At 51.3% G+C, this 19,744-nt stretch overlaps 1 protein-coding gene across 1 annotated transcript in view; it reads right to left on the bottom strand.

Annotated features, from left to right (window-relative positions):
• Positions 1 to 5,276: 5,276 nt before the first annotated feature.
• The window catches only part of CCDC33 (coiled-coil domain containing 33), a 77,932-nt gene continuing 63,464 nt past the window's right edge, over positions 5,277 to 19,744 (bottom strand). Inside the window, exons 5-12 of the mRNA XM_060259990.1 lie at positions 18,404 to 18,599; positions 17,167 to 17,255; positions 15,658 to 15,789; positions 12,168 to 12,252; positions 11,209 to 11,330; positions 10,490 to 10,576; positions 8,476 to 8,595; positions 5,277 to 5,363 (exon numbers count right to left, since the gene is read on the bottom strand). Of these exons, the coding sequence (XP_060115973.1) occupies positions 5,277 to 5,363; positions 8,476 to 8,595; positions 10,490 to 10,576; positions 11,209 to 11,330; positions 12,168 to 12,252; positions 15,658 to 15,789; positions 17,167 to 17,255; positions 18,404 to 18,599 (918 nt within the window). The remainder of the gene's footprint in view (positions 5,364 to 8,475; positions 8,596 to 10,489; positions 10,577 to 11,208; positions 11,331 to 12,167; positions 12,253 to 15,657; positions 15,790 to 17,166; positions 17,256 to 18,403; positions 18,600 to 19,744) is intronic.

Raw genomic sequence — 19,744 nt, forward strand, 5'->3', positions numbered from 1 at the left:
CCCTGCTACAAAAAAAAAAGCCCTGCCTCTTAGATAGAGCAATGTTTGCCCTGACCTGGATAGCCCAGGATAGCCTGTTCTTGGCAAATCTCAGAAAGCTTAAGCAGGATTGGCCTGAGTATTTGGATGGGAGACCACCAAGGAAGTCCAGGGTTGTTATGTAGGGAGGCTGGCAATGGCCAACCACCTCTGTTGATCTGCCCTGACCTGGAGGGCCCAGGCCCAGCCTAGCTGGATGCTCTCAGGTCTCAGAAGCTAAACAGGGTTAGTATTTAGACAGGAGACCACCGAGGGCTCCTGGGGTTGCTATGCAGAGGCAGGCAATGGCAACCCACCCCGGGAGCCTCTTGCCTTTGAAAGCCCCTTTGAAATCAGATGCGACTCAAGAGTGACACAAACAATGTTCCCTCTAAGCTGCAGAGTCTCGTGAGCAAACATTCTACTTTGTGAGCGACTAGCCTGAAAGCGGTGAGCTGCTGCATCAATGATTGTGTTCTGGGGTCCTCCTTCCAGCGCAAAGACAAAAATGTGTGAGCCAGAGGCTAAAAATCGGTGAGCTAGCTCGCACTTAACTCAGCTTAGAGGGAACACTGGGAACAAAACAAAACAGCAACAGCTGTGTACAGAGTTTTTGCAGCGGAAGGTAGTTCCCGTTCGGCCAAACGGTTGTCCCACATGCGCCGATGGAGTCCAATGTATCTAGGAAAAAACTTAACGTTTAGTTCATAACCTCCTCGATGCGATTCAGTCTTTCTTTCCATCTTTGCAGAGCTTGGAAGTTCGGACCTTGCAGCTTGCAAATCCTGGATGCTCATTCTTGGTCCTTGTTTTCTTGGGGATGTGGTGGCAATCGCAGCAATAGAACTGTGCAGACTTTCAGACCATCCCTGCAGCATCCCTGTGACCCTGTGTAGATGGCGAACAATCAGATGCATAACGATCCTACCCTTAGATCCAGGTGGGCAGCCGTGCTGGTCTGAAGCAGTAGAACAAAGCAAGAGTCAAGTGCCACTTTTAAGGCCAACTGCGTTTGATTCAGAATGTACGCTTTTGTGTGCTCTAAGCACACGTCACCGGACAATAGTATGGAATTGCAAGCAGCCCTAAATATGGAGAAAGCGGGCAGTGAATTCGTAGGCACTCACTGCCCACTTTCTCTATATTTAGGACTGCTTGCCATTCCATCCTGTTGTCTGACGGTGTGCGCTTCTAGCACACGAAAGCTGACATTCTGAATAATTCTCACCTTAGATACATAACAGTCCCTTGAGCTTCTTTGAGCTTCTTCCGAAAGAAGAAAAAGAAGGTGGGTTTTTATATGCCACTTTTTTCTACCCTAAGGAGGCTCAAAGCGGTTTACAATCTCCTTCCCTTCCTCTCCTGGCAGCAGACATGCTGTGACTCGACCTGTGAGGTAGGTGAGGCTGAAAGAGCTCTGAGAGAGTTGTGTTGGCCCAAGGTCACCCCGCTGGCTGCTCGCGGAGGAGTGGGGAATCAACCTCAGCTCTCCAGATGAGAGTCCCCTCTTAACCACTGCACCACTCTGGTTCTTGCCTCTTGCCTTGCTGTTGTGATGCCCAAATGCCTGCCCCCTTCGGCTTACTTTCGGCTGCGTTATACCCAGTGAAGGTTGCCAGCCGATTCAATTCTTGTAAGCAAACCCCCAAAATGGTACCTCTGCAGGATGTGGCTCTCACAAACTGCCCCTAATCTCCCCAAAATATAAATCGGGCCTTAATCCCAAGAGGAGAATTAACCACTCTCGCCTTGTTGAAAAATGTTCGAGCCAAAGCAATGAACATGGCCTTCTTTGGTCCTTTACACCAAAGGTGAGGAGGTGTTCTCAACCAAGCTCTATTCCACTGAGAAGGCAGTGGAGGGTGTGATTCTGTGCTCCTTTCCCCCTCCCTAAACACAAACCCCTCCCTGCCTTATACTAAGTCAGACCCTTGGTCCGCTTAGTTCGGGATTGCCTGTTCATGGCAGCCGCTCTCGGGGGTCTCAGGTAGATGTTTTCCTCATCACCTGGTCCTTTTAACTGGAAATGCCGGGGATAGAACCTGGGACCTTCTGCATGCCAAGCAGAGGCTCTACCACTGAGCCACGCCCCCTCTCCCAGCTCAAGAACTGATTCTTGCGCCTTTCCATCCCGATTGCCACCAGCCGGATCCATCCGTCTTTGCAAGCCACAGGCTCGAGGGAACGGGGGCCGCAGTTTTAATAAAATTCTCCAGGCAAGCCCATAGATTGTTCAACGTTTCAGGGGATAAATATAGATATGTATAACCCAGGGCATATTTTGCCATAGATAGTCCGTCCCCCATGGAATTTGCAATGCAAAAGGTGCTGCGGAGCTACTGTGCAGTGTAAAGGGTCTTAATCCGGATGCGGGATGGGGAATCCAGGCCAGCCTTGGGGAAGAGAGAAAGAAAACACAGACATTAGAAAGGTTTCCAAAATCTCCCAGGATCCGTTCACCCAACTGCCCTCCCATTCTGTATGGCACTCACAGGGATAATTTGGACATACACACCCCAATTGCCATGGGTGTTAGGGGCAGTATCAGGGCAGTCCAATGCCAAGTTCCATGGCCAAAATAAGTGGAGTTGTACACTTAGGGGATGCCAACACATCATCAAGGGATGGTGGAGGAAAGGGCCATCAAGCCACAGCAGACTTACTGGGACCCTGTAGGGTTTTCAGGGCAAGAGACGAACTGAGGTGGTTTGCCTGCATTGCAGCCCTTGACTCCCCTGGTTGTCTCCTTTCCCAGTACTTACAAGGGCTGACTCTGCTTAACTTCTGATATCGGATGGGATTGGGCGAGCCTAGGCCATCTAGGTCAAGGCAGGCAAACAAAAGCGGCTTGCCATTGCTTGCCTCTGCGTAGCAACCCTGGACTTCCTTCGTGGTCTCCCATCCAAGAGCTAACCGGGGCCAACTCTGCTTAGATTCCGAGATCCGACAAGATCCAGCTAGTGCGGGCCATCCAGGTCAAGGCAGGCAAACAGAGGAGGCTTGCCGTTGCCTTCCTCTGCATAACAACCATGGACTTCCTTGGTGGTCCCCCATCCAAGTACTAACCCGGCTGACCCTGTTTAGATTCCAAGATCTGACAAGATGGGGCTAGCCTGGGCCATCTAGGCGAGGGCAGAGGCAGACTTAGTTTGCCATTGCCTGCCTCTGCATAACAACCCTGGACTTCCCCGGTTGTCTCCTTTCCAAGTGCTACCAAGGGCTGACCCTGCTTGGCTTCCAAGATCTGAGGAGATTGAGCTAGCCTGGGCCATCCAGGCCAGGGCCGATGAGCAGAGGTGGTTTGCCATTGCCTGCCGCTGCGTGGCAACCCTGGACTTCCTTGGTGGTCTTCCACCCAAATGCTAGCCACAGCCAACCCTACTTAGCTTATGAACACATGAAGCTGCCTTCAACTGAATCAGACCTTCGGTCCATCAAAGTCAGTATCGTCTACTCAGGCTGGCAGCGGCTCTCCAAGGTCTCAAGCGGAAGTGTTTCATGCAAATTTGCCTAGACCCTTTTTAGTTGGAGATACTGGGGATTGAACCTGGGAGCTTCTGCTTACACCCTACAGACTATAAATTGCAGAAATTCACAGAACAACCAGCACATTCCACAGAACAATCAGCACAGTCAACAACCATCTTCCTTTTCTTCACACCCCTTCCAACCCTTCCAGCAATTAACACAGAACAATGGTCACATTCAACAGCCGGTTTCCTTATCACTACCCTTCCAGGAAGCCCCACCAAACAACAGGCACATCCACAAACCTATTGCCCTTTCACCACACCCCCTCCAGCCTAGAAATAGCAGCTCTCCAGCAGCCCTGGCCTCACTCAATGCACAGCAGCCAAGAAGGTCAGAGCGCCTGCTCCGGCCGCAACGCCACTGAGGATGTTCTCCGCAGCCGAGAACAAAACGTCTGGAAGAAAAACTTTCTCCAGTAGAACACGGCACTTGAGCCCGAAAGATTCTACAAACTCTAAAGATGCTCTACCATTGAGCAAGCATCCCTCCCCTGAGAACTGATGAGATTGGGCTAGTCTGGGTTCTCAAGGGGGGGTAAAGGGCAGGGAAATAGAGGTGTTTCCTGTCTCCCTCCCTGCCACTGAGAGAAACCAGGTAGCAGGTTGGGCTATACACATCTACTGTAGTCAGGATAGGAGGAAGGATTGAGTCTAGCCGGATTGGTCCTCCGGGTAAGCAGCTAAGGGGTGTGGGAAAGGGCTGTTGGCGTATGCCCACATTCCATCGAGCTAGGCATAGACATATCAAAGAACTCTGTTTGCAGGTAGCCCCCTTGCTGGATCGGGGCACTAGTGACTGAGCTGAGTGGGAAGGAGTTGGACAGCTGCCATTCCTGCACGCCATCAACGGTCTGGGGAGGGACAGTGGCTCAGTGGTAGAGCATCTGCTTGGGAAGCAGAAGGTCCCAGGTTCAATCCCTGGCATCTCCAAAAAACGGTCCAGGCAAACAGGTGTGAAAAACCTCAGCTTGAGACCCTGGAGAGCCGCTGCCAGTCTGAGAAGACAAGACTGACTTTGATGGACCGAGGGTCTGATTCAGTAGAAGGCAGCTTCATATGTTCATGTTCATATGTAGATTCATGATCTACTAGGGTTGCCGAGTCTGACTCAAGAAATACCTCGGGACTTTGGGGGCGGAGCCAGGAGACTCTGGCTCCAGGAGCCAGGATGTGACAAGCACGGTTAAACTTCAAAGGGAGTTCCGGTCATCACATTTACAGGGACCGCTCACCTTTGAAATGCCTTCCCTCCGTTTGGAATGATGGAGGACAGGGGCACCTCCTTTGGGGGCTCGTAGAATTGGAGCCCCAAGTCCAATCTTTTTGAAATTTGGGGTGGGGTGGGGTTTGAGGTTGGGTGCTATGCTGAGAATCTGGCAACTCTATCTCAAAAAGTAACCCCCCAGAGGCCCAGATACCCATGGATCAATTCTCCATGATACCCTATGGGAATCGGTCTCCATAGGGAAAAATGGAGTGCCGAGCACGTTTTCTGATGAGCTGAAAGTGGGGGGAGGGCTTCCAAACTGGAGAATCCCCTGCCCTCACCTGGGGATTGGCAACACTACCTACACGTGATTTTTAAGACCTGGGGATCCTTTGACTTAATCTTGCATGAGACAGTTTTCCCCACCAGGAATGGTGAAATCTAGAGAGGATGCCTATGTTCAAACTCATTGGATAAGAACAGCCACCCATCAGCCACTTTTTGCACTGAGGTACCCAACCCTAGGCCTTGGGAACGCTCTTTGCTGCTTTCCCTTCGTATACCTGTTTGTTCTTCTTCTCTTCGTTCCCTTTCCCTTCTTTCTCCTCCTGTGGGTAGGGGAGGGGGAGGATATTAGTAAGCCAAAACCCACTAAGTACTAACAGCCCGGTCTGTTCCAAGGTCAAGGACGCGGAGTTCCGGGGGTTTTCTCCAATGCCCACCTTTTATGGTCACAGTGACTAGGGCAGAAAACACCTGCAATTTAACCCCTGAGATTCTGAACTTGAAACTGGGTCTCTGATTTTTATTTGGTCTCTTAAGGATATTTATAGTCCGCTTTTCTCACTGGGAGGCGAGGCAGATTACACTGAGGTGAATCAATGCAATCAAAGAGATGGGGTATTCGATAAACGATGAAAAGAGGATTTGGGTTGCAGATTCTGTGGGAGAGGGCAGATCAACCCAATACCCAAGCCACACCTTTTCTCTATTTCGGTTAGTGTGTATATATTATTTGAGTGCCTCAAAATCCTTAGCTCATTCTTCCATACACTGGGGTTGGAAAGAGGTGTCAAGTCGCAGACAACCCTGTAGGGTTTTCAAAACGAGAGACATTCAGAAAGCGTTTGCCGTTGCCTGCCTCTGCGTAGCAACCCTGGACTTCCTTGGTGGTCTCCCATCCAAGTGCTGACCAGAGCTGACCACCCCTAGCTTCTGAGATCAGGCTGGCCTGAGCCATCCAGGTAAAGGCAAGAGAAGTTCAGAGGTGGTTTGCCGTTGCCTGCCTCTGCATAGCAACCCTGGACTTCCTTGGTGGTCCGCCATCCAAGTATGAACCAGGGCTGACTCTACTTAGCTTCCAAGATCTGTCAAGATCGGGCTAGCCAGGGCCATCCACGTCAAGGCAAGGAATTAATAGAGGTGGTTTGCCATTGCCTGCCTCTGCTTAGCAACTCTGGACTTCCTTGGTGGTCCTCCATCCAAGTATGAACCAGGGCTGACTCTGCTCGGCTTCCAAGATGGGGCCAGTCTGGGCCATCCAGGACAGGGCAAGAGATGGACAGCCTGGTCTATTCCATGGTCAAGGACACAGAGAAGGTCGAGGACACGGTCCATGGTCAAGGAGGCCTCTGAGAAAAAGATGTTCTCAGTTTAGCCCATGTCTGAGGAGAAGCAGAGCAGTTAAAAGACTCCACATTGACTGCCTTGTGATGGTGGATGGATTCTCACCAACATCCTCCAATTCTGACATGTTTATTGTTTTTGCTGTTTCCCCACAAAACTAATACTATCCCGACCAAACTTGTTATTCTTTCAATTTGTTAATTTCAGTATTTTGCCACTGAATTGTAGCTTTATGCTACTTAGCATGCTTAATCACTGCCCATCAGCTATACGTAGCACTGCTCACTGTATTGGATTTATATCCCGCCCTCCACTCCGAAGAGTCTCAGAGCGGCTCACCATCTCCTTTACCTTCCTCCCCACAACAGACACCCTGTGAGGTAGATGAAGATATTGGATTTATATCCCGCCCTCCACTCCGAAGAGTCTCAAAGCGGCTCACAATCTCCTTTACCTTCCTCCCCCACAACAGACACCCTGTGAGGTAGATGAAGATATTGGATTTATATCCCGCCCTCCACTCTGAAGAGTCTCAGAGTGGCTCACAATCTCCTTTACCTTCCTCCCCCACTACAGACACCCTGTGAGGTAGATGAAGATATTGGATTTATATCCCGCCCTCCACTCCGAAGAGTCTCAGAGCAGCTCACAATCTCCTCTCCCTTCCTCCCCCACAACAGACACCCTGTGAGGTAGATGAAGATATTGGATTTATATCCCGCCCTCCACTCTGAAGAGTCTCAGAGCGACTCACAATCTCCTTTACCTTCCCCCCCCCACTACAGACACCCTATGAGGTAGATGAAGATATTGGATTTATATCCCGCCCTCCACTCTGAAGAGTCTCAGAGCAGCACACAATCTCCTTTACCTTCCTCCCCCACTACAGACACCCTGTGAGGTAGATGAAGATATTGAATTTATATCCCGCCCTCCACTCCAAAGAGTCTCAGAGCGGCTCACAATCTCCTTTCCCTTCCTCCCCCACTACAGACACCCTGTGAGGTAGATGAAGATATTGGATTTATATCCCGCCCTCCACTCCGAAGAGTCTCAGAGCGGCACACAATCTCCTTTACCTCCCCCCCCCGCCACAACAGACACCCTGTGAGGTGGGTGGGGCTGGAGAGGGCTCTCACAGCAGCTGCCCTTTCAAGGACAATCTCTGCCAGAGCTATGGCGGACCCAAGGCCATTCCAGCAGCTGCAAGTGGAGGAGTGGGGAAGCAAACCTGGTTCTCCCAGATAAGAGTCTGCACACTTCACCACTACATCAAACTGGCTCAGGAGAGAGCAGTGACTCACAAAAGCTCAAACTCTGCCACAATTTTTGTTAGTTTTTGCAGGGATGGACATATCGAACACTGCTCGCTGCTGAAGAAGTATTCTGTTCATCTTTGCAGGGATAGAAGTATCAAACATGCCCTTCACACAGGAGTGCTGACAGAGCTGACAGAGGCTGGGTGATTCACAGGTTTCTATCTTAGCTAGTTTGACCGTTACAGGGTGAGAATCTTCCTGGTCTTGTGAATGGCTATGCACAGGGGTAGAATTCAAGCAGCAGCTTCATTGCATATTAGGCCAAACTCTCGTGATGTAGCCAATCCTTCAAGAGCTTACAAAAAAGAGCCCTGAAAGTTCATGGAGGATTGGTTACATCAGGGGTGTGTGGCCTAATATGCAAAGGAGCCCTTGCTAGAATTCTATCCCTGGACCCTGTACTAAGAGCCCTGTAAGCTCTTGGAGGGTTGGCTCCATCAGGGGTGTGTGGCCTAATATGCAAAGGAGCCCCTGCTAGAATTCTATCCCTGGACCCTGTACTAAGAGCCCTGTAAGCTCTTGGAGGGTTGGCTCCATCAGGGGTGTGTGGCCTAATATGCAAAGGAGCCCTTGCTAGAATTCTATCCCTGGACCCTGTACTAAGAGCCCTGTAAGCTCTTGGAGGGTTGGCTCCATCAGGGGTGTGTGGCCTAATATGCAAAGGAGCCCCTGCTAGGATTCCACCCCTGGTTATGCACATAAGCGTGCATAACGTGTCTTCCCAGCAGTTCTGCCCAGGTAGGCTCTGTCGCGATCCGCTAGACTGACAACTTACAAGTGGGAATTCCGGCAGCATGAAAGAGGAAGGCGATCGGACAAATCCATGTTCTTGCTCTAGAAGGCGCGAGGCATAATCTTGCTTCTCTCGCCCCCATTTCCTAGCAGATTCTTCCAGCTACAAAAAAGAGGACAAAAATAGTCAGTCTGACAAGCTGGTATCTCTCCCCTTTGAACTCATAAGTATGCGTTCACGCATGCACGGACACCATTTTATATTCATGACCTGATGGTGAGCCTGCTGGAATATGAACAAGGGGAGCCAGTTTGATGTAGTTAAGTGTGCGGACTCTTATCTGGGAGAACCAGGTTTGATTCCCCACTTCTCCACTTGCAGCTGCTGGAATGGCCTTGGGTCAGCCATAGCTCTCGCAGAAGTTGTCCTTGAAAGGGCAGCTGCTGTGAGAGCCCTCTCAGCCCCACCCACCTCACAGGGTGTCTGTTGTGGGGGGAGAAGATATAGGAGACTGTGAACCGCTTTAAGACTCTGATTCAGAGAGAAGGGCTGGGTATAAATCTACGGTCTTCTTCTTCTTCAAATCATAGAGTTGGAAGGTACCTCTAGGGTCATCTAGTCCAACCTCCTGCACAATGCAGGAAACTCACAAACCACTTCCTTCTAAATTCACAGGATCTTCATTGCTGTCAGACGGCCATCTAGCCTCTGTTTAAAAACTTCCAAGGAAGGAGAGCCCACCACCTCCCGAGGAGGCCTGTTCCACTGAGGAATCGCTCTAACGGTCAGGAAGTTCTTCCTAATGTTGAGCCGGAAACTCTTTTAATTTAATTTCAGCCCATTGGTTCCGGTCCTACCTTCCGGGGCCACAGGAAACAATTCCACCCCATCCTCTATAGGACAGCCCTTCAAGTACTTGAAGATGGTGATTCTTCTTTGCAGTGATTTACCATTTTTGCAGACTGCCTTTTGACCATAATGATCCTAGTGCCTTTTGTGTATGTAGAGCACCATTAAGTAGATGCTGACTTAGGAAAAAACCCATAAGGTTTTCAAAGCAAGCGAGGAACACTAGTGGTTGGCCATTGCCTTCCTCTGCAGAGCCTTCCTCGGTGGTCTCCAATCTAAGTATCAACTAGCTTAGCTTCTGAGAACCAATGAGATTGGGCAATACCATCCCGTCCCGCATCTCTCCCTAATACACTGTTGCATCTGTGTGTAATGTGCCATCAAGTCGCAGCCGGTTAACAGCAACTCCAGCAAGGGGACTTTCAAGCAGAAGTGGTTGGCCATTGTGTTCCTCTGCAGAGCCTTCCTGGGTGGTCTCCGTTCCAAGTACAGACCCTGCTTAGCTTCTCCCAGCAAGGCAAGTGAGAGGCAGAGGTGGTTGGCCATTGCCTTCTTCTGCAGAGCCTTCCGTGGTAATCTCCTTTCCAAGTACCAACCCTGCTTAGCTTCCAACTTATGGCGACCCCAGCAAGGGGCTTTCAAGGCAAGTGAGAAGCAGAGGTGGTTGGCCATTGCCTTCCTCTGCAGTTTTCCTTGGTGGTCTCCCATCCAAGTACTTATCCTGCCCAGCTTCTCCCAGCAAGGGGCTTTCAAGGCAAGTGAGAAGCAGGAGTGGCTGGCCATTGCCTTTCTCCACAGAGCCTTCCTTGGTGGTCTCCCATCCAAGTACCGACCCTGCTTAGCTTCTCCCAGCAAGGGGCTTTCAATACAAGTGAGAAGCAGGAGTGGCTGGCCATTGCCTTTCTCCACAGAGCCTTCCTTGGTGGTCTCCCATCCAAGTACAACCCTGCTTAGCTTCTCTCAGCAAGGGGCTTTCAAGGCAAGGGAGAAGCAGAGGTGGTTGGCCATTGCCTTCCTCTGCAGAGCCTTTCTTGGTGGTCTCCCATCCAAGTACTGGCCCTATTCTGTATTATGCAGAGTTTGGATTAATGTCAGGATGGTTGCCCATCTAATTCACTGCCCCCCAAAGAAGGCTCTGGAATGGACTGTAGGAGGTACACTGGGGCATGCACTCCAGAGATGGCTTTGGAAATGAAGGGGCCATTACCTGGCGTTCCAAGATGTGGATGCGGGCCTCAGCTTTCTCCAGTTTGCCCAGTAGTGTTAGCTTTTCAGAGCTGGAGGAAAGTGCATCCTGTAGAAGGCAAAGAGAACATCTGGTGGCTCTCAGACATCTGATGTTTATTCTGCGTGGCTCTTCAGCCAGTTTGGTGTAGTGGTTAAGTGTGCGGACTCTTATCTGGGAGAACCGGTTTTGATTCCTCACTCCTCCACTTGCACCTGCTGGAATGGCCTTGGGTCAGCCATAGCTCTGGCAGAGGTTGTCCTTGAAAGGGCAGCTGCTGTGAGAGCCCTCTCAGCCCCACCTACCTCATAGGGTGTCTGTTGTGGGGGAGGAAGGTAAAGGAGATTGTGAGCCGCTCTTAGACTCTTTGGAGTGGAGGGCGGGATATAAATCCAATATCTTCTTCTGTTAAGCAAGTTTGGCCACCCCTGCCCTGTAGGGTCTTAGGCAAAGAGACCCTTTCCCATCACCTCCTGCCTGGCCCCTTCAACTGGAGATGCTGAGGATCGAACCTGGGACCTTCTGCATGCCAAGCAGTTGCTCTGCCACTGATCTATGGCAGCTCTCCGTGACTTTATAGCAGAGAGACCCTTTCCCATCACCTCCTGCTGAGGATCGAACCTGGGACCTTCTGCATGCCAAGCAGATGCTCTACCACTGAGCCACAGAGGCAGTATTGCTGCAGAACCTGAATTCCTCACCGGTAAGGCTTGCTGCTGAAGTATGATGGGCGAAGAGCGGTAGCAGGTTTTGTTCAGCTCCTCCCGCAACCTTGTGTTCTCAGTCATCAGGGTGGAGTAGAGATCCTTGGACCAGCTTTCTCCTGGGATTGGAAGCAAAGAAGACCGACAAACGTTCAGGCAGAAGAGAGAAGAGTTGGGGCCTTGAATGAACGGCCATTGGGTCCTTCCTTCTGAAAGAACAGTACGTTGGACAAGGTCCGCGATTATGACTAAGATTGTGTGAACCTCCAGGTGGCGCTATTATTCAATGGTCGCCCGGTGACAGAAATCAGTTTGCCAGGAGAAAATGGCTGCCTTGGAAGTTGAACTCTAGGGTAGCATTGAAATCCCTCCTCTCCTCAAGCTTCATCTCCCAATTCTCCAGGTATTTCCCAACCTGGAGCTGGCAACTATAATAACCAGGCCTCAGATTCAGCAGGAGCTCACAGGAGCACAGCTCCTCAACCTTTCTGAGGGTTCCCCCTCCTCCTCCCCATCTACCTACCTTGTCCACTGAATAGTAGGTGCAGCTGCGTAACAAGCCCTGGATTAGGAGAGCAGGCAGCCAGCCAGCCCCCAGGGGCTTTGCCACACCCCCAGCAGCCCCCATTAACCCCTGGAGAAGCCCACTCCACCCTTTCTCCACTTGGTGACTGGTGGCTTGCTGGCCTTCTGACTGTGGGGGGGGGGGCAGCCAAGGAGAGCCCCAGGTGAGTGAGGCCTGCTTGGGCTGGCTGGATCTCTAGCCAGCCCAAGCAGGCCTCGCTTGCCTGGGGCTCTCCTTTCTTGTGTTGGGTTGCTTTTGGCTGGTGGGGGTGGGGGGTGGTGGCATATGCTAATGAGTTATGCTAATGAGCACCACCATCTATTTTTCTACAAAATGATCCCTGATATTAACTACCCTTGCCGGCTTCGATTCAGGTGGGTGGTCCACTAACCTGGATACTTCTCTGTACCCCGGACTGCGTCTTTGAACCGGTCCGCCATCTTCTCCTCCAGCATCTTCTCCATCCTCACGATCACCTTTTTGTTTTGGGTGGGGAGAAGGAATGAAGGAGTTTAGCAAAGAAGGAAGGGGCTTGTTAGTTCTGCCCTAAGAGCTTTTCAGAGAGCTGGGGATGGGGGATGATTTCTGAGGAACAGGAAGGAGGTTCAGCTAGGGTTGCCAAGTCCAATTCAAGAAATAGCTGGGGACTTTGGGGGTGGAGCCAGGAGACTTTGGGGATGGAGCCAGGAGACTTTGGGGCAGAGCCAGGAACAAGGGTGTGACAAGCATAATTGAACTCCAAGGGAGTTCTGGCCATCGCATTTAAAGGGACAGCACACCTTTTTAAATGTCTTCCTTCCATAGGAAATAATGAAGGATAGGGGCACCTTCTTTTGGGGCTCATAGAATTGGACCCCCTGATCCAATTGTTTTGAAACTTGGGGGGTGCTTTGGGGAGAGGTATTAGATACCATACTGAAAATTTGCTGCCTCTAACTCAAAAAACAGCTCCCCCAGAGCCCCCAAAACCTCCAGATCAATTCCCCATTATGCCCTATGAGAATCAATCTCCACATAGGGAATAATGAAGTGCTCAGTGGACGTTCTCCCCCCCCCCCCCCACGTTTCTGGTGACTCTGAAGGGGATTGGCCTCTCTACTCACGAGTTGCTGCCAACTTCTTCAAAGTAACACAGGCACACCATCTCAAGAGGAAGCCTTTCAATCGGAGACGGAAGCCTCCGGAGATGGAAAGGCACATGGTCCTCTGGGGGTGGGGCTTCCCCCTCCCCCCCCCCCCCGCCAGCCAGCTGACTGGGGGCGGGAAGCAACCTGGGAAAGCAGAAGAACCCCTGCTGGGACCTGGGGATTGGCAAGCCTAGGTTCAGCCAATGTTGTAGCAATGTATCCACACCACTTTTGGTATGGCCCAGAGTGCTGCCTGGAAATCACAGTGTGAAGTGACATCACACTGCGATGTCCAGGCAGCACTCTGGGCAAAAACTCTATGGTAAATTTGGGTTCTACCACAGAGTTGTTGCCCAAATACCACAGCGTCTCCGTAATGTCACCGACAGGGCTTTTTTTTTTTTTTTAAATCAGGAATGCACAAGAACGGAGTTCCGGCTGGCTTGGTGTCAGGGGGTGTGGGCTAATATGTAAATGAGTTCCAGCTGGGCTTTTTCTACCAAAAAAGCCCCGTTCGCCAACATCGTGGCGTTGCTTCTGGGTTATGTCAGAAGTGATTCAAGACTCCCTCTAAGCTGCAGAGTCTTGTGAGCAAAAATTCTGCTTTGGGAGCTCCTGGCACTAAAGTTGTGGGCTATTGCATCCATTAGTTTGCTCTGGGGCCATTTTTCCTGAGCGAAAACAAAAACGTGTGAGCTGGAGGCTAAACCCCCCCCCCCTGTGAGATAGCTCACACCAACTCAGTCTGCAGGGAACACCCTGCAACATCGACTGGGCCTTACTGTTTTTCTTATAAGCCACCTCCTCCTCTGGCCAGCTGATCAGCAGGGTGGCGATGCCTACTGGGGGGGGGGGATCCCTGCCTTCCCCAGAGGGTCTAGCGACCCTGCCTCCCATCCAAGTAAGAACTGGAGCCACCCCCGATTAGCCTCTGAGATCTGACAAAACTGGGCTAGTCTGGGCCGTCCAGGTCAAGGCTGTTTTAGAACTCGTCCAAATTAAATTGAAAATAATAATGCTAATATTTTATTTATATCCTGCCCTCCTTGCCGTAGCAGGCTCAGGGTGGCTCACAAAATATGGCATAAAAGCAGGTTACGATAATAAAACATCATATCCAACGATATACAGGTCACAATGTGGAGCAGAGGTCCATCAGTGGCTATTAGCCACAGTGTGTGTGTGTGTGTGTGTGTGTAATTACATTTATATCCCGCCCTCTCCGCAAGCGGACTCAGGGCGGCTTACAACATCATAAAAACAATCCATTCAGTAAAACATATAAAACCATAATTTACTTATCAATTTAAAAACTATTTGCGCTGTCTCAGCCCAGTCTGGCGGTATTGGCTTCTGACTATGATCGCCAGCTTCTGTAGGATGTCCGGTGGCAGCCCGTTTTCAATCAACCAGAAAAGCCTGTTCAAATAGTTCGGTCTTACAGGCCCTGCGGAACGCCGACAAATCCCGCAGGGCCCTTATAGCTTCTGGGAGGGTGTTCCAAAGTTCTGGTGCTGCCACCGAGAAAGCCCTGGATCTTGTGCATAGCTTGGCTTCTTTTGGGCCAGGGGCAGACAGCAGGTTTTTTGTCCCTGATCGCAGTGCTCTCTGGGGGATATATGGGGAAAGGCGGTCCCGTAGATAGGCAGGTCCCTGACCATAAGGGGCTTTAAAGGTTAATACCAACACCTTGAAGCGAACTCGGAACACAACAGGCAACCAGTGCAGCTCTCTCAGCACTGGCTGAATGTGCTCCCGTCGTGGTAGCCCCATTAACAGCCGTGCCGTTATATATATATAATTTTATATATATAAATTTTTTTTGGCCACTGTGTGACACAGAGTGTTGGACTGGATGGGCCATTGGCCTGATCCAACATGGCTTCTCTTATGTTCTTATGTGACACAGAGTGTTGGACTGGAGGGGCCGTTGGCCTGATCCAACATGGCTTCTCTTATGTTCTTATGTGACACAGAGTGCTGGACTGGATGGGCCATTGGCCTGATCCAACATGGCTTCTCTTATGTTCTTATGTGACACAGAGTGCTGGACTGGATGGGCCGTTGGCCTGATCCAACATGGCTTCTCTTATGTTCTTATGTGACACAGAGTGCTGGACTGGATGGGCCATTGGCCTGATCCAACATGGCTTCTCTTATGTTCTTATGTGACACAGAGTGTTGGACTGGAGGTGCCGTTGGCCTGATCCAACATGGCTTCTCTTATGTTCTTATGTGACACAGAGTGTTGGACTGGATGGGCCACTGGCCTGATCCAACATGGCTTCTCTTATGTTCTTATGTGACACAGAGTGCTGGACTGGATGGGCCATTGGCCTGATCCAACATGGCTTCTCTTATGTTCTTATGTGACACAGAGTGTTGGACTGGAGGGGCCGTTGGCCTGATCCAACATGGCTTCTCTTATGTTCTTATGATATTTGCTGTTACATTAAAAGCATTACAATTAAAACCATCAACTGAATTAGGTTCTAACATTTTCAGGTGCTATATTCTAGATGTTCTCCTCTTACAGTTTATGATGACCGGCTATAATAGGCTAGGATCCACATTAAGAGAAGGCCAGCTGAAAGAGAGTGGTCTTGTAGGCCCTACGGAATTGAGCCAGAGGACCGATATGTGACACACGGGGAAGGATGACCGAGCGATGGCTAGAACAGCGCAAAATCACCCTCTCAACTGCTGAACGTCACTGCGTTCCCACGTGCTTCTTCACGACCACCGTTCCCTCACCTTCTCCTGTTGCCTCACAGCATCCTCGAGAGCTTTCATCTTAGCGATCTTAGCCTGGTACTTCCTCAGCACAAGCTGCTGCTGCTGGTGGGCTCGCTGGAGCATCACCAGGTCCTTCTCTCGGTCGTTTTTCTGGCGGGAGAAAAACCACAGCCAGTGAGACACAGCGGCATCACATGTTGCCCCAGTCTAAACAGGAAACTCAACAAGCTGCCTTACGCTGAGTCAGAGCACTGGCTTGTCTAGCCCAAGGAGTGCCCAAACTTGTCACCCCTGAGGGCCTCTTTTGGAATTCTGAGGCAGAGTAGTGGGCGCCATCACAAAATGGCTGCCACAAGAGGGCAGAGTCAGTGCCAAAATGGCTTCCTTGAGGGAGCAGGGCCAATCTTGCCAAACGAGCATGGTCCTAACACTGAGACCCCAGAGTCAGGAGGCAATGTTGGGGGAAGGTCTCAGCCACTGTGGCCTGTTAGCTGTCCAGAGGAACTGATTGGCCACTGTGTGAGACAAGATGCTGGACTAGATGGACCACAGGTCTGATTCAACAGGGCTCTTTTGTAGGCCTTGCCCTCTATTGCCCTGTTGTTGGCCCTACAGAAGAAATGGTTGGCCCCTATGTGAGACAGGATGCTGGACCAGACAGACCACAGGCCTGATACAGCAGGACTCTTTTGAAGTTCTTATGCAGGCCTTGGCCTCTGTGCCCTGTTGTTGGCCCTCCAGAGGAACTGGTTGGCCTCTGTGTGAGACCAGATGTTGGGCTAGATGGACCACTGGTCTGATCCAGCAGGCCTCTTCTGATGTTCTTATGGAGACCTCGGCCTCTCTGCCCTGTTGTTGGACCTCCAGATGAGCTGGTTGGCCACTATGTGAGATAGGATGCTGGACTAGGTGGACCATTGGCCTGATTCAACAGGGCTCTTTTGATGTTCTTATGTAAGACTCAGCCTCTATTGCCCTGTTGTTGGCCCTCCAGAAGAACTGGTTGGCCCCTGTGTGAGACCAGATATTGGGCTAGATGGGTCACTGGTCTGATCCAGCAGGACTCTTCTGATGTTCTTTCAAAGGCCATGGCCTCTGTGCACTGTGGTTGGCCCTCCAGAGGAACTGGTTGGCCACTGTGGGAGACAGGATGCTGGACTAGATGGACCCTTACTGGTCTGATCCAGCAGGGCTCTTCTGATGTTCCTATGAAGGCCTCGGCCTCTCTGCCTTGTAGTTGGCCTTCCAGAGGAACTGGTTGGTCACTGTGTGAGACAGGAGGCTGGCCTAGATGGACCACTGGTCCGATCCTGCAGGAAACATCTTACATTCTAATGAGGGACTTGGTCTCTATGGCCTGTTGTTGGCCCTCCAGAGGAACTGGTCAGCCACTGTGTGAGACAGGAGGCTGGACTAGGTGGACCATGGTCTGATCCAGCAGGGCTCTTCTGATGTTCTTATCAGGAGAATGTGGAGGTCTCAAGAGGCCTCAGAGCTGCTTCAAAGGAACGGGAAGAGAGAGCTTACCCGTATAAGCTCGTTCTGCAGCCGCTGCACCCGGTCCTTCATTTTGGCCATCTCCCGAGCTCCAGAGGACAGTTTTTGCTTGAGACCCACTAGGAGAACAAAAACGCCAACCTCACCAAGTTGGGCCACACAGTTTTTCTTCCTAAAAGTTTATGTTCTTTTCTGATGGGACTCGAGAGGTTCTCTGGCTCAAATGTCCCAGCTCTGACTTTTAAGAGACGAGCCTAGGAGGTGGAAGTGGGTCAGAACAGGAAAACGAAAGGACCGAGCTGGGATTGTGCCAAAATAGAATGTCCGGTGTCTGTAAAGAGCCGTTGAGTCACAGCCAATTGATGGTGACCCCAGCAAGGGGCTTTCAAGGCAAGCGAGGTGGCTTTCTTTCCTCCGCAGAGCCTTCCTTGGTGGTCTCCAGAAGCTGGAAGCTAAGCACGGTGAGTACTTGGAAGGGAGACCACCAAGGAAGGCTCTGCAGAGGAAGGCAATGGCCAACCACCTCTGCTTCTGCCTTGCCTTGAAGCCCCTTGCTGGAGTCAACAGAAGTTAGAATCAAAGCAGGGTGAGTACGTGGAAGGGAGACCACCAAGGAAGGCTCTGCGGAGGAGGCAATGGCAAACCACCTCTGCTTCTTTGCCTTTTGAGCCCCTTGCTGGGAGAAGCTAAGCAGGATCAATACTTGGAAGAGAGACCACCAGGGAAGGCTCTGCAGGGGAATGCAATGGCCAACCACCTCTGCTTCTCCCTTGCCCTGGATATCCCTTCCTGGGGTCGCCATAAATCCATTGCAACTTGATTGCACTCCGACGAGGTTGCAGTTAGCTTCACCCTTTTGTCTCTCTTCCATCGGTGCAAAAAGTCTGCCAAACCCCTCCCACACCATTTTGGAGGTCGCGCGTTCTTTCTACCCAGGTTTCATAAGGGCTGCCAACTCTGGGTTGGGAAATACCTGGAGATTAAGGGGGGGGGGAGCCTGAGGAAGGAGGGGTTTGGGGAGGGGCGGGGCTTCAGTGGGGTATGATGTCCTAGGCTTGGCCTTCCAAGGTGGCCATTTTCTCCAGGCGAACCGATCTCTGTCCCTTGGAGGTCACTGGCAAGCCCAGGAAATCCCCAACCATCCCCTGGAGGTTGGCAACCCGATGCAGCCCTCCACCACCTGCGTTCGAACCAGTAGCATTTCTTTCCTTTCCTCGTCCCCTTGCATGCCCCGCCCTGCCTTTGACAGAGGAGCCAGGTCTCTTACTTATCCTGTCGACGATCTCCGCCCTGGTCATGACATCGAGGTCGATGTCCTCCAACAGGATGCGCCCCACGTCTTCGTGCATCACCAGGTTGCGTCGCAGGGCGTTGTTCTCCGTCTCCAAGTTGGCGATGTGTCGGCGCATGGACAGGATGTCGTCCGCCATTTTCTGGATGGCTGCGCGGAAGGCATCGGTCTCCTGTCGGGCAGGCGGAGAGGAGAAAAGGGGTCAGGGAGTCAACAAAGACGTCTCCGGCGAGAAGAAGAAGAAGATGTTGGATTTATATCCTGTCCTGTATTCTGAATCTCAGAGCAGTCACCATCTCCTTTGCCTCCCCCTCCCCCCAACAGACACCCTGGGAGGTAGATGGGGCCGAGAGAGCTCTGACGACAGCTGCCCTTTTCAAGGACAACTCTGCAAGAGCCATGGCTGACCCAAGGGCATTCCAGGAGCTGCAAATGGAGGAGTGGGGAATGAAATCTGGCTCTCCCAGATAAGACTACTACACCGAACTGGGTTGGGTGTTAGGTCATACTGACATACAGGGACAAACAATGCTAGGGCTTAGGGTTGCCAATCCCCAGGTGGAAGCAGGGCATCTCCTGGTTTGGAGGCCCTCCCCCTGTTTCAGGGTCATCAGAAAGTGGGGCGGGGGGGGGGAGATAAATGTCTGCCAGGCACTCCATTATTCCCTATGGAGACAGATTCCCATAGGGTATAATGGAGAGTTGATCTGCAGATTTCTGGCGCTCTGGAGGCGGGCTGTTTTTTGAGGTAGAGGCACCAAATTTTCAGCATTCATCCGAGTCCTCTTCTCAAAACACCTTCCAAGTTTCAAAAGGATTGGACCAGGGGGTCCAATTCTATGAGCCCCCAAATAAGGTGTCCCTATCCTTCAGAGCCAGCTTGAAGTAGCGGTGAAGCGCGCAGACTCTTATCAGGGAGAACCAGGTTTGATTCCCCAATCCTCCCCTTGCAGCTGCTGGAATGGCCTTGGGTCAGCCAAAGCTCTGGTAGGAGTTGTCCTTGAAAGGGCAGCTGCCGTGAGAGCCCTCTCAGCCCCTCCCACCTCACAGAGGGGAGGGGGGGGAGGCAAAAAAGATTGTGACCACTCTGAGGTTCAGAGTATAGGGCAGGATATAAATCCAATATCATCCTAATATCATAATCATTACTTCCAATGGAGAGAAGGCATTGAACAGGTGTGCAGTCCTTTTAAATGTGATGGTCAAAACTCCCTTCAGAGTTTCTTCGTGGTTATTTAATTTGGACATATGGATATATGAAGCTGCCTTATACTGAATCAGACCCTCGGTCCATCAAAGTCAGTCTTGTCTACTCAG

The sequence above is a fragment of the Heteronotia binoei genome, chromosome 19, assembly GCF_032191835.1.
Source record: "Heteronotia binoei isolate CCM8104 ecotype False Entrance Well chromosome 19, APGP_CSIRO_Hbin_v1, whole genome shotgun sequence".
NCBI classification, from domain to species: domain Eukaryota; kingdom Metazoa; phylum Chordata; class Lepidosauria; order Squamata; family Gekkonidae; genus Heteronotia; species Heteronotia binoei.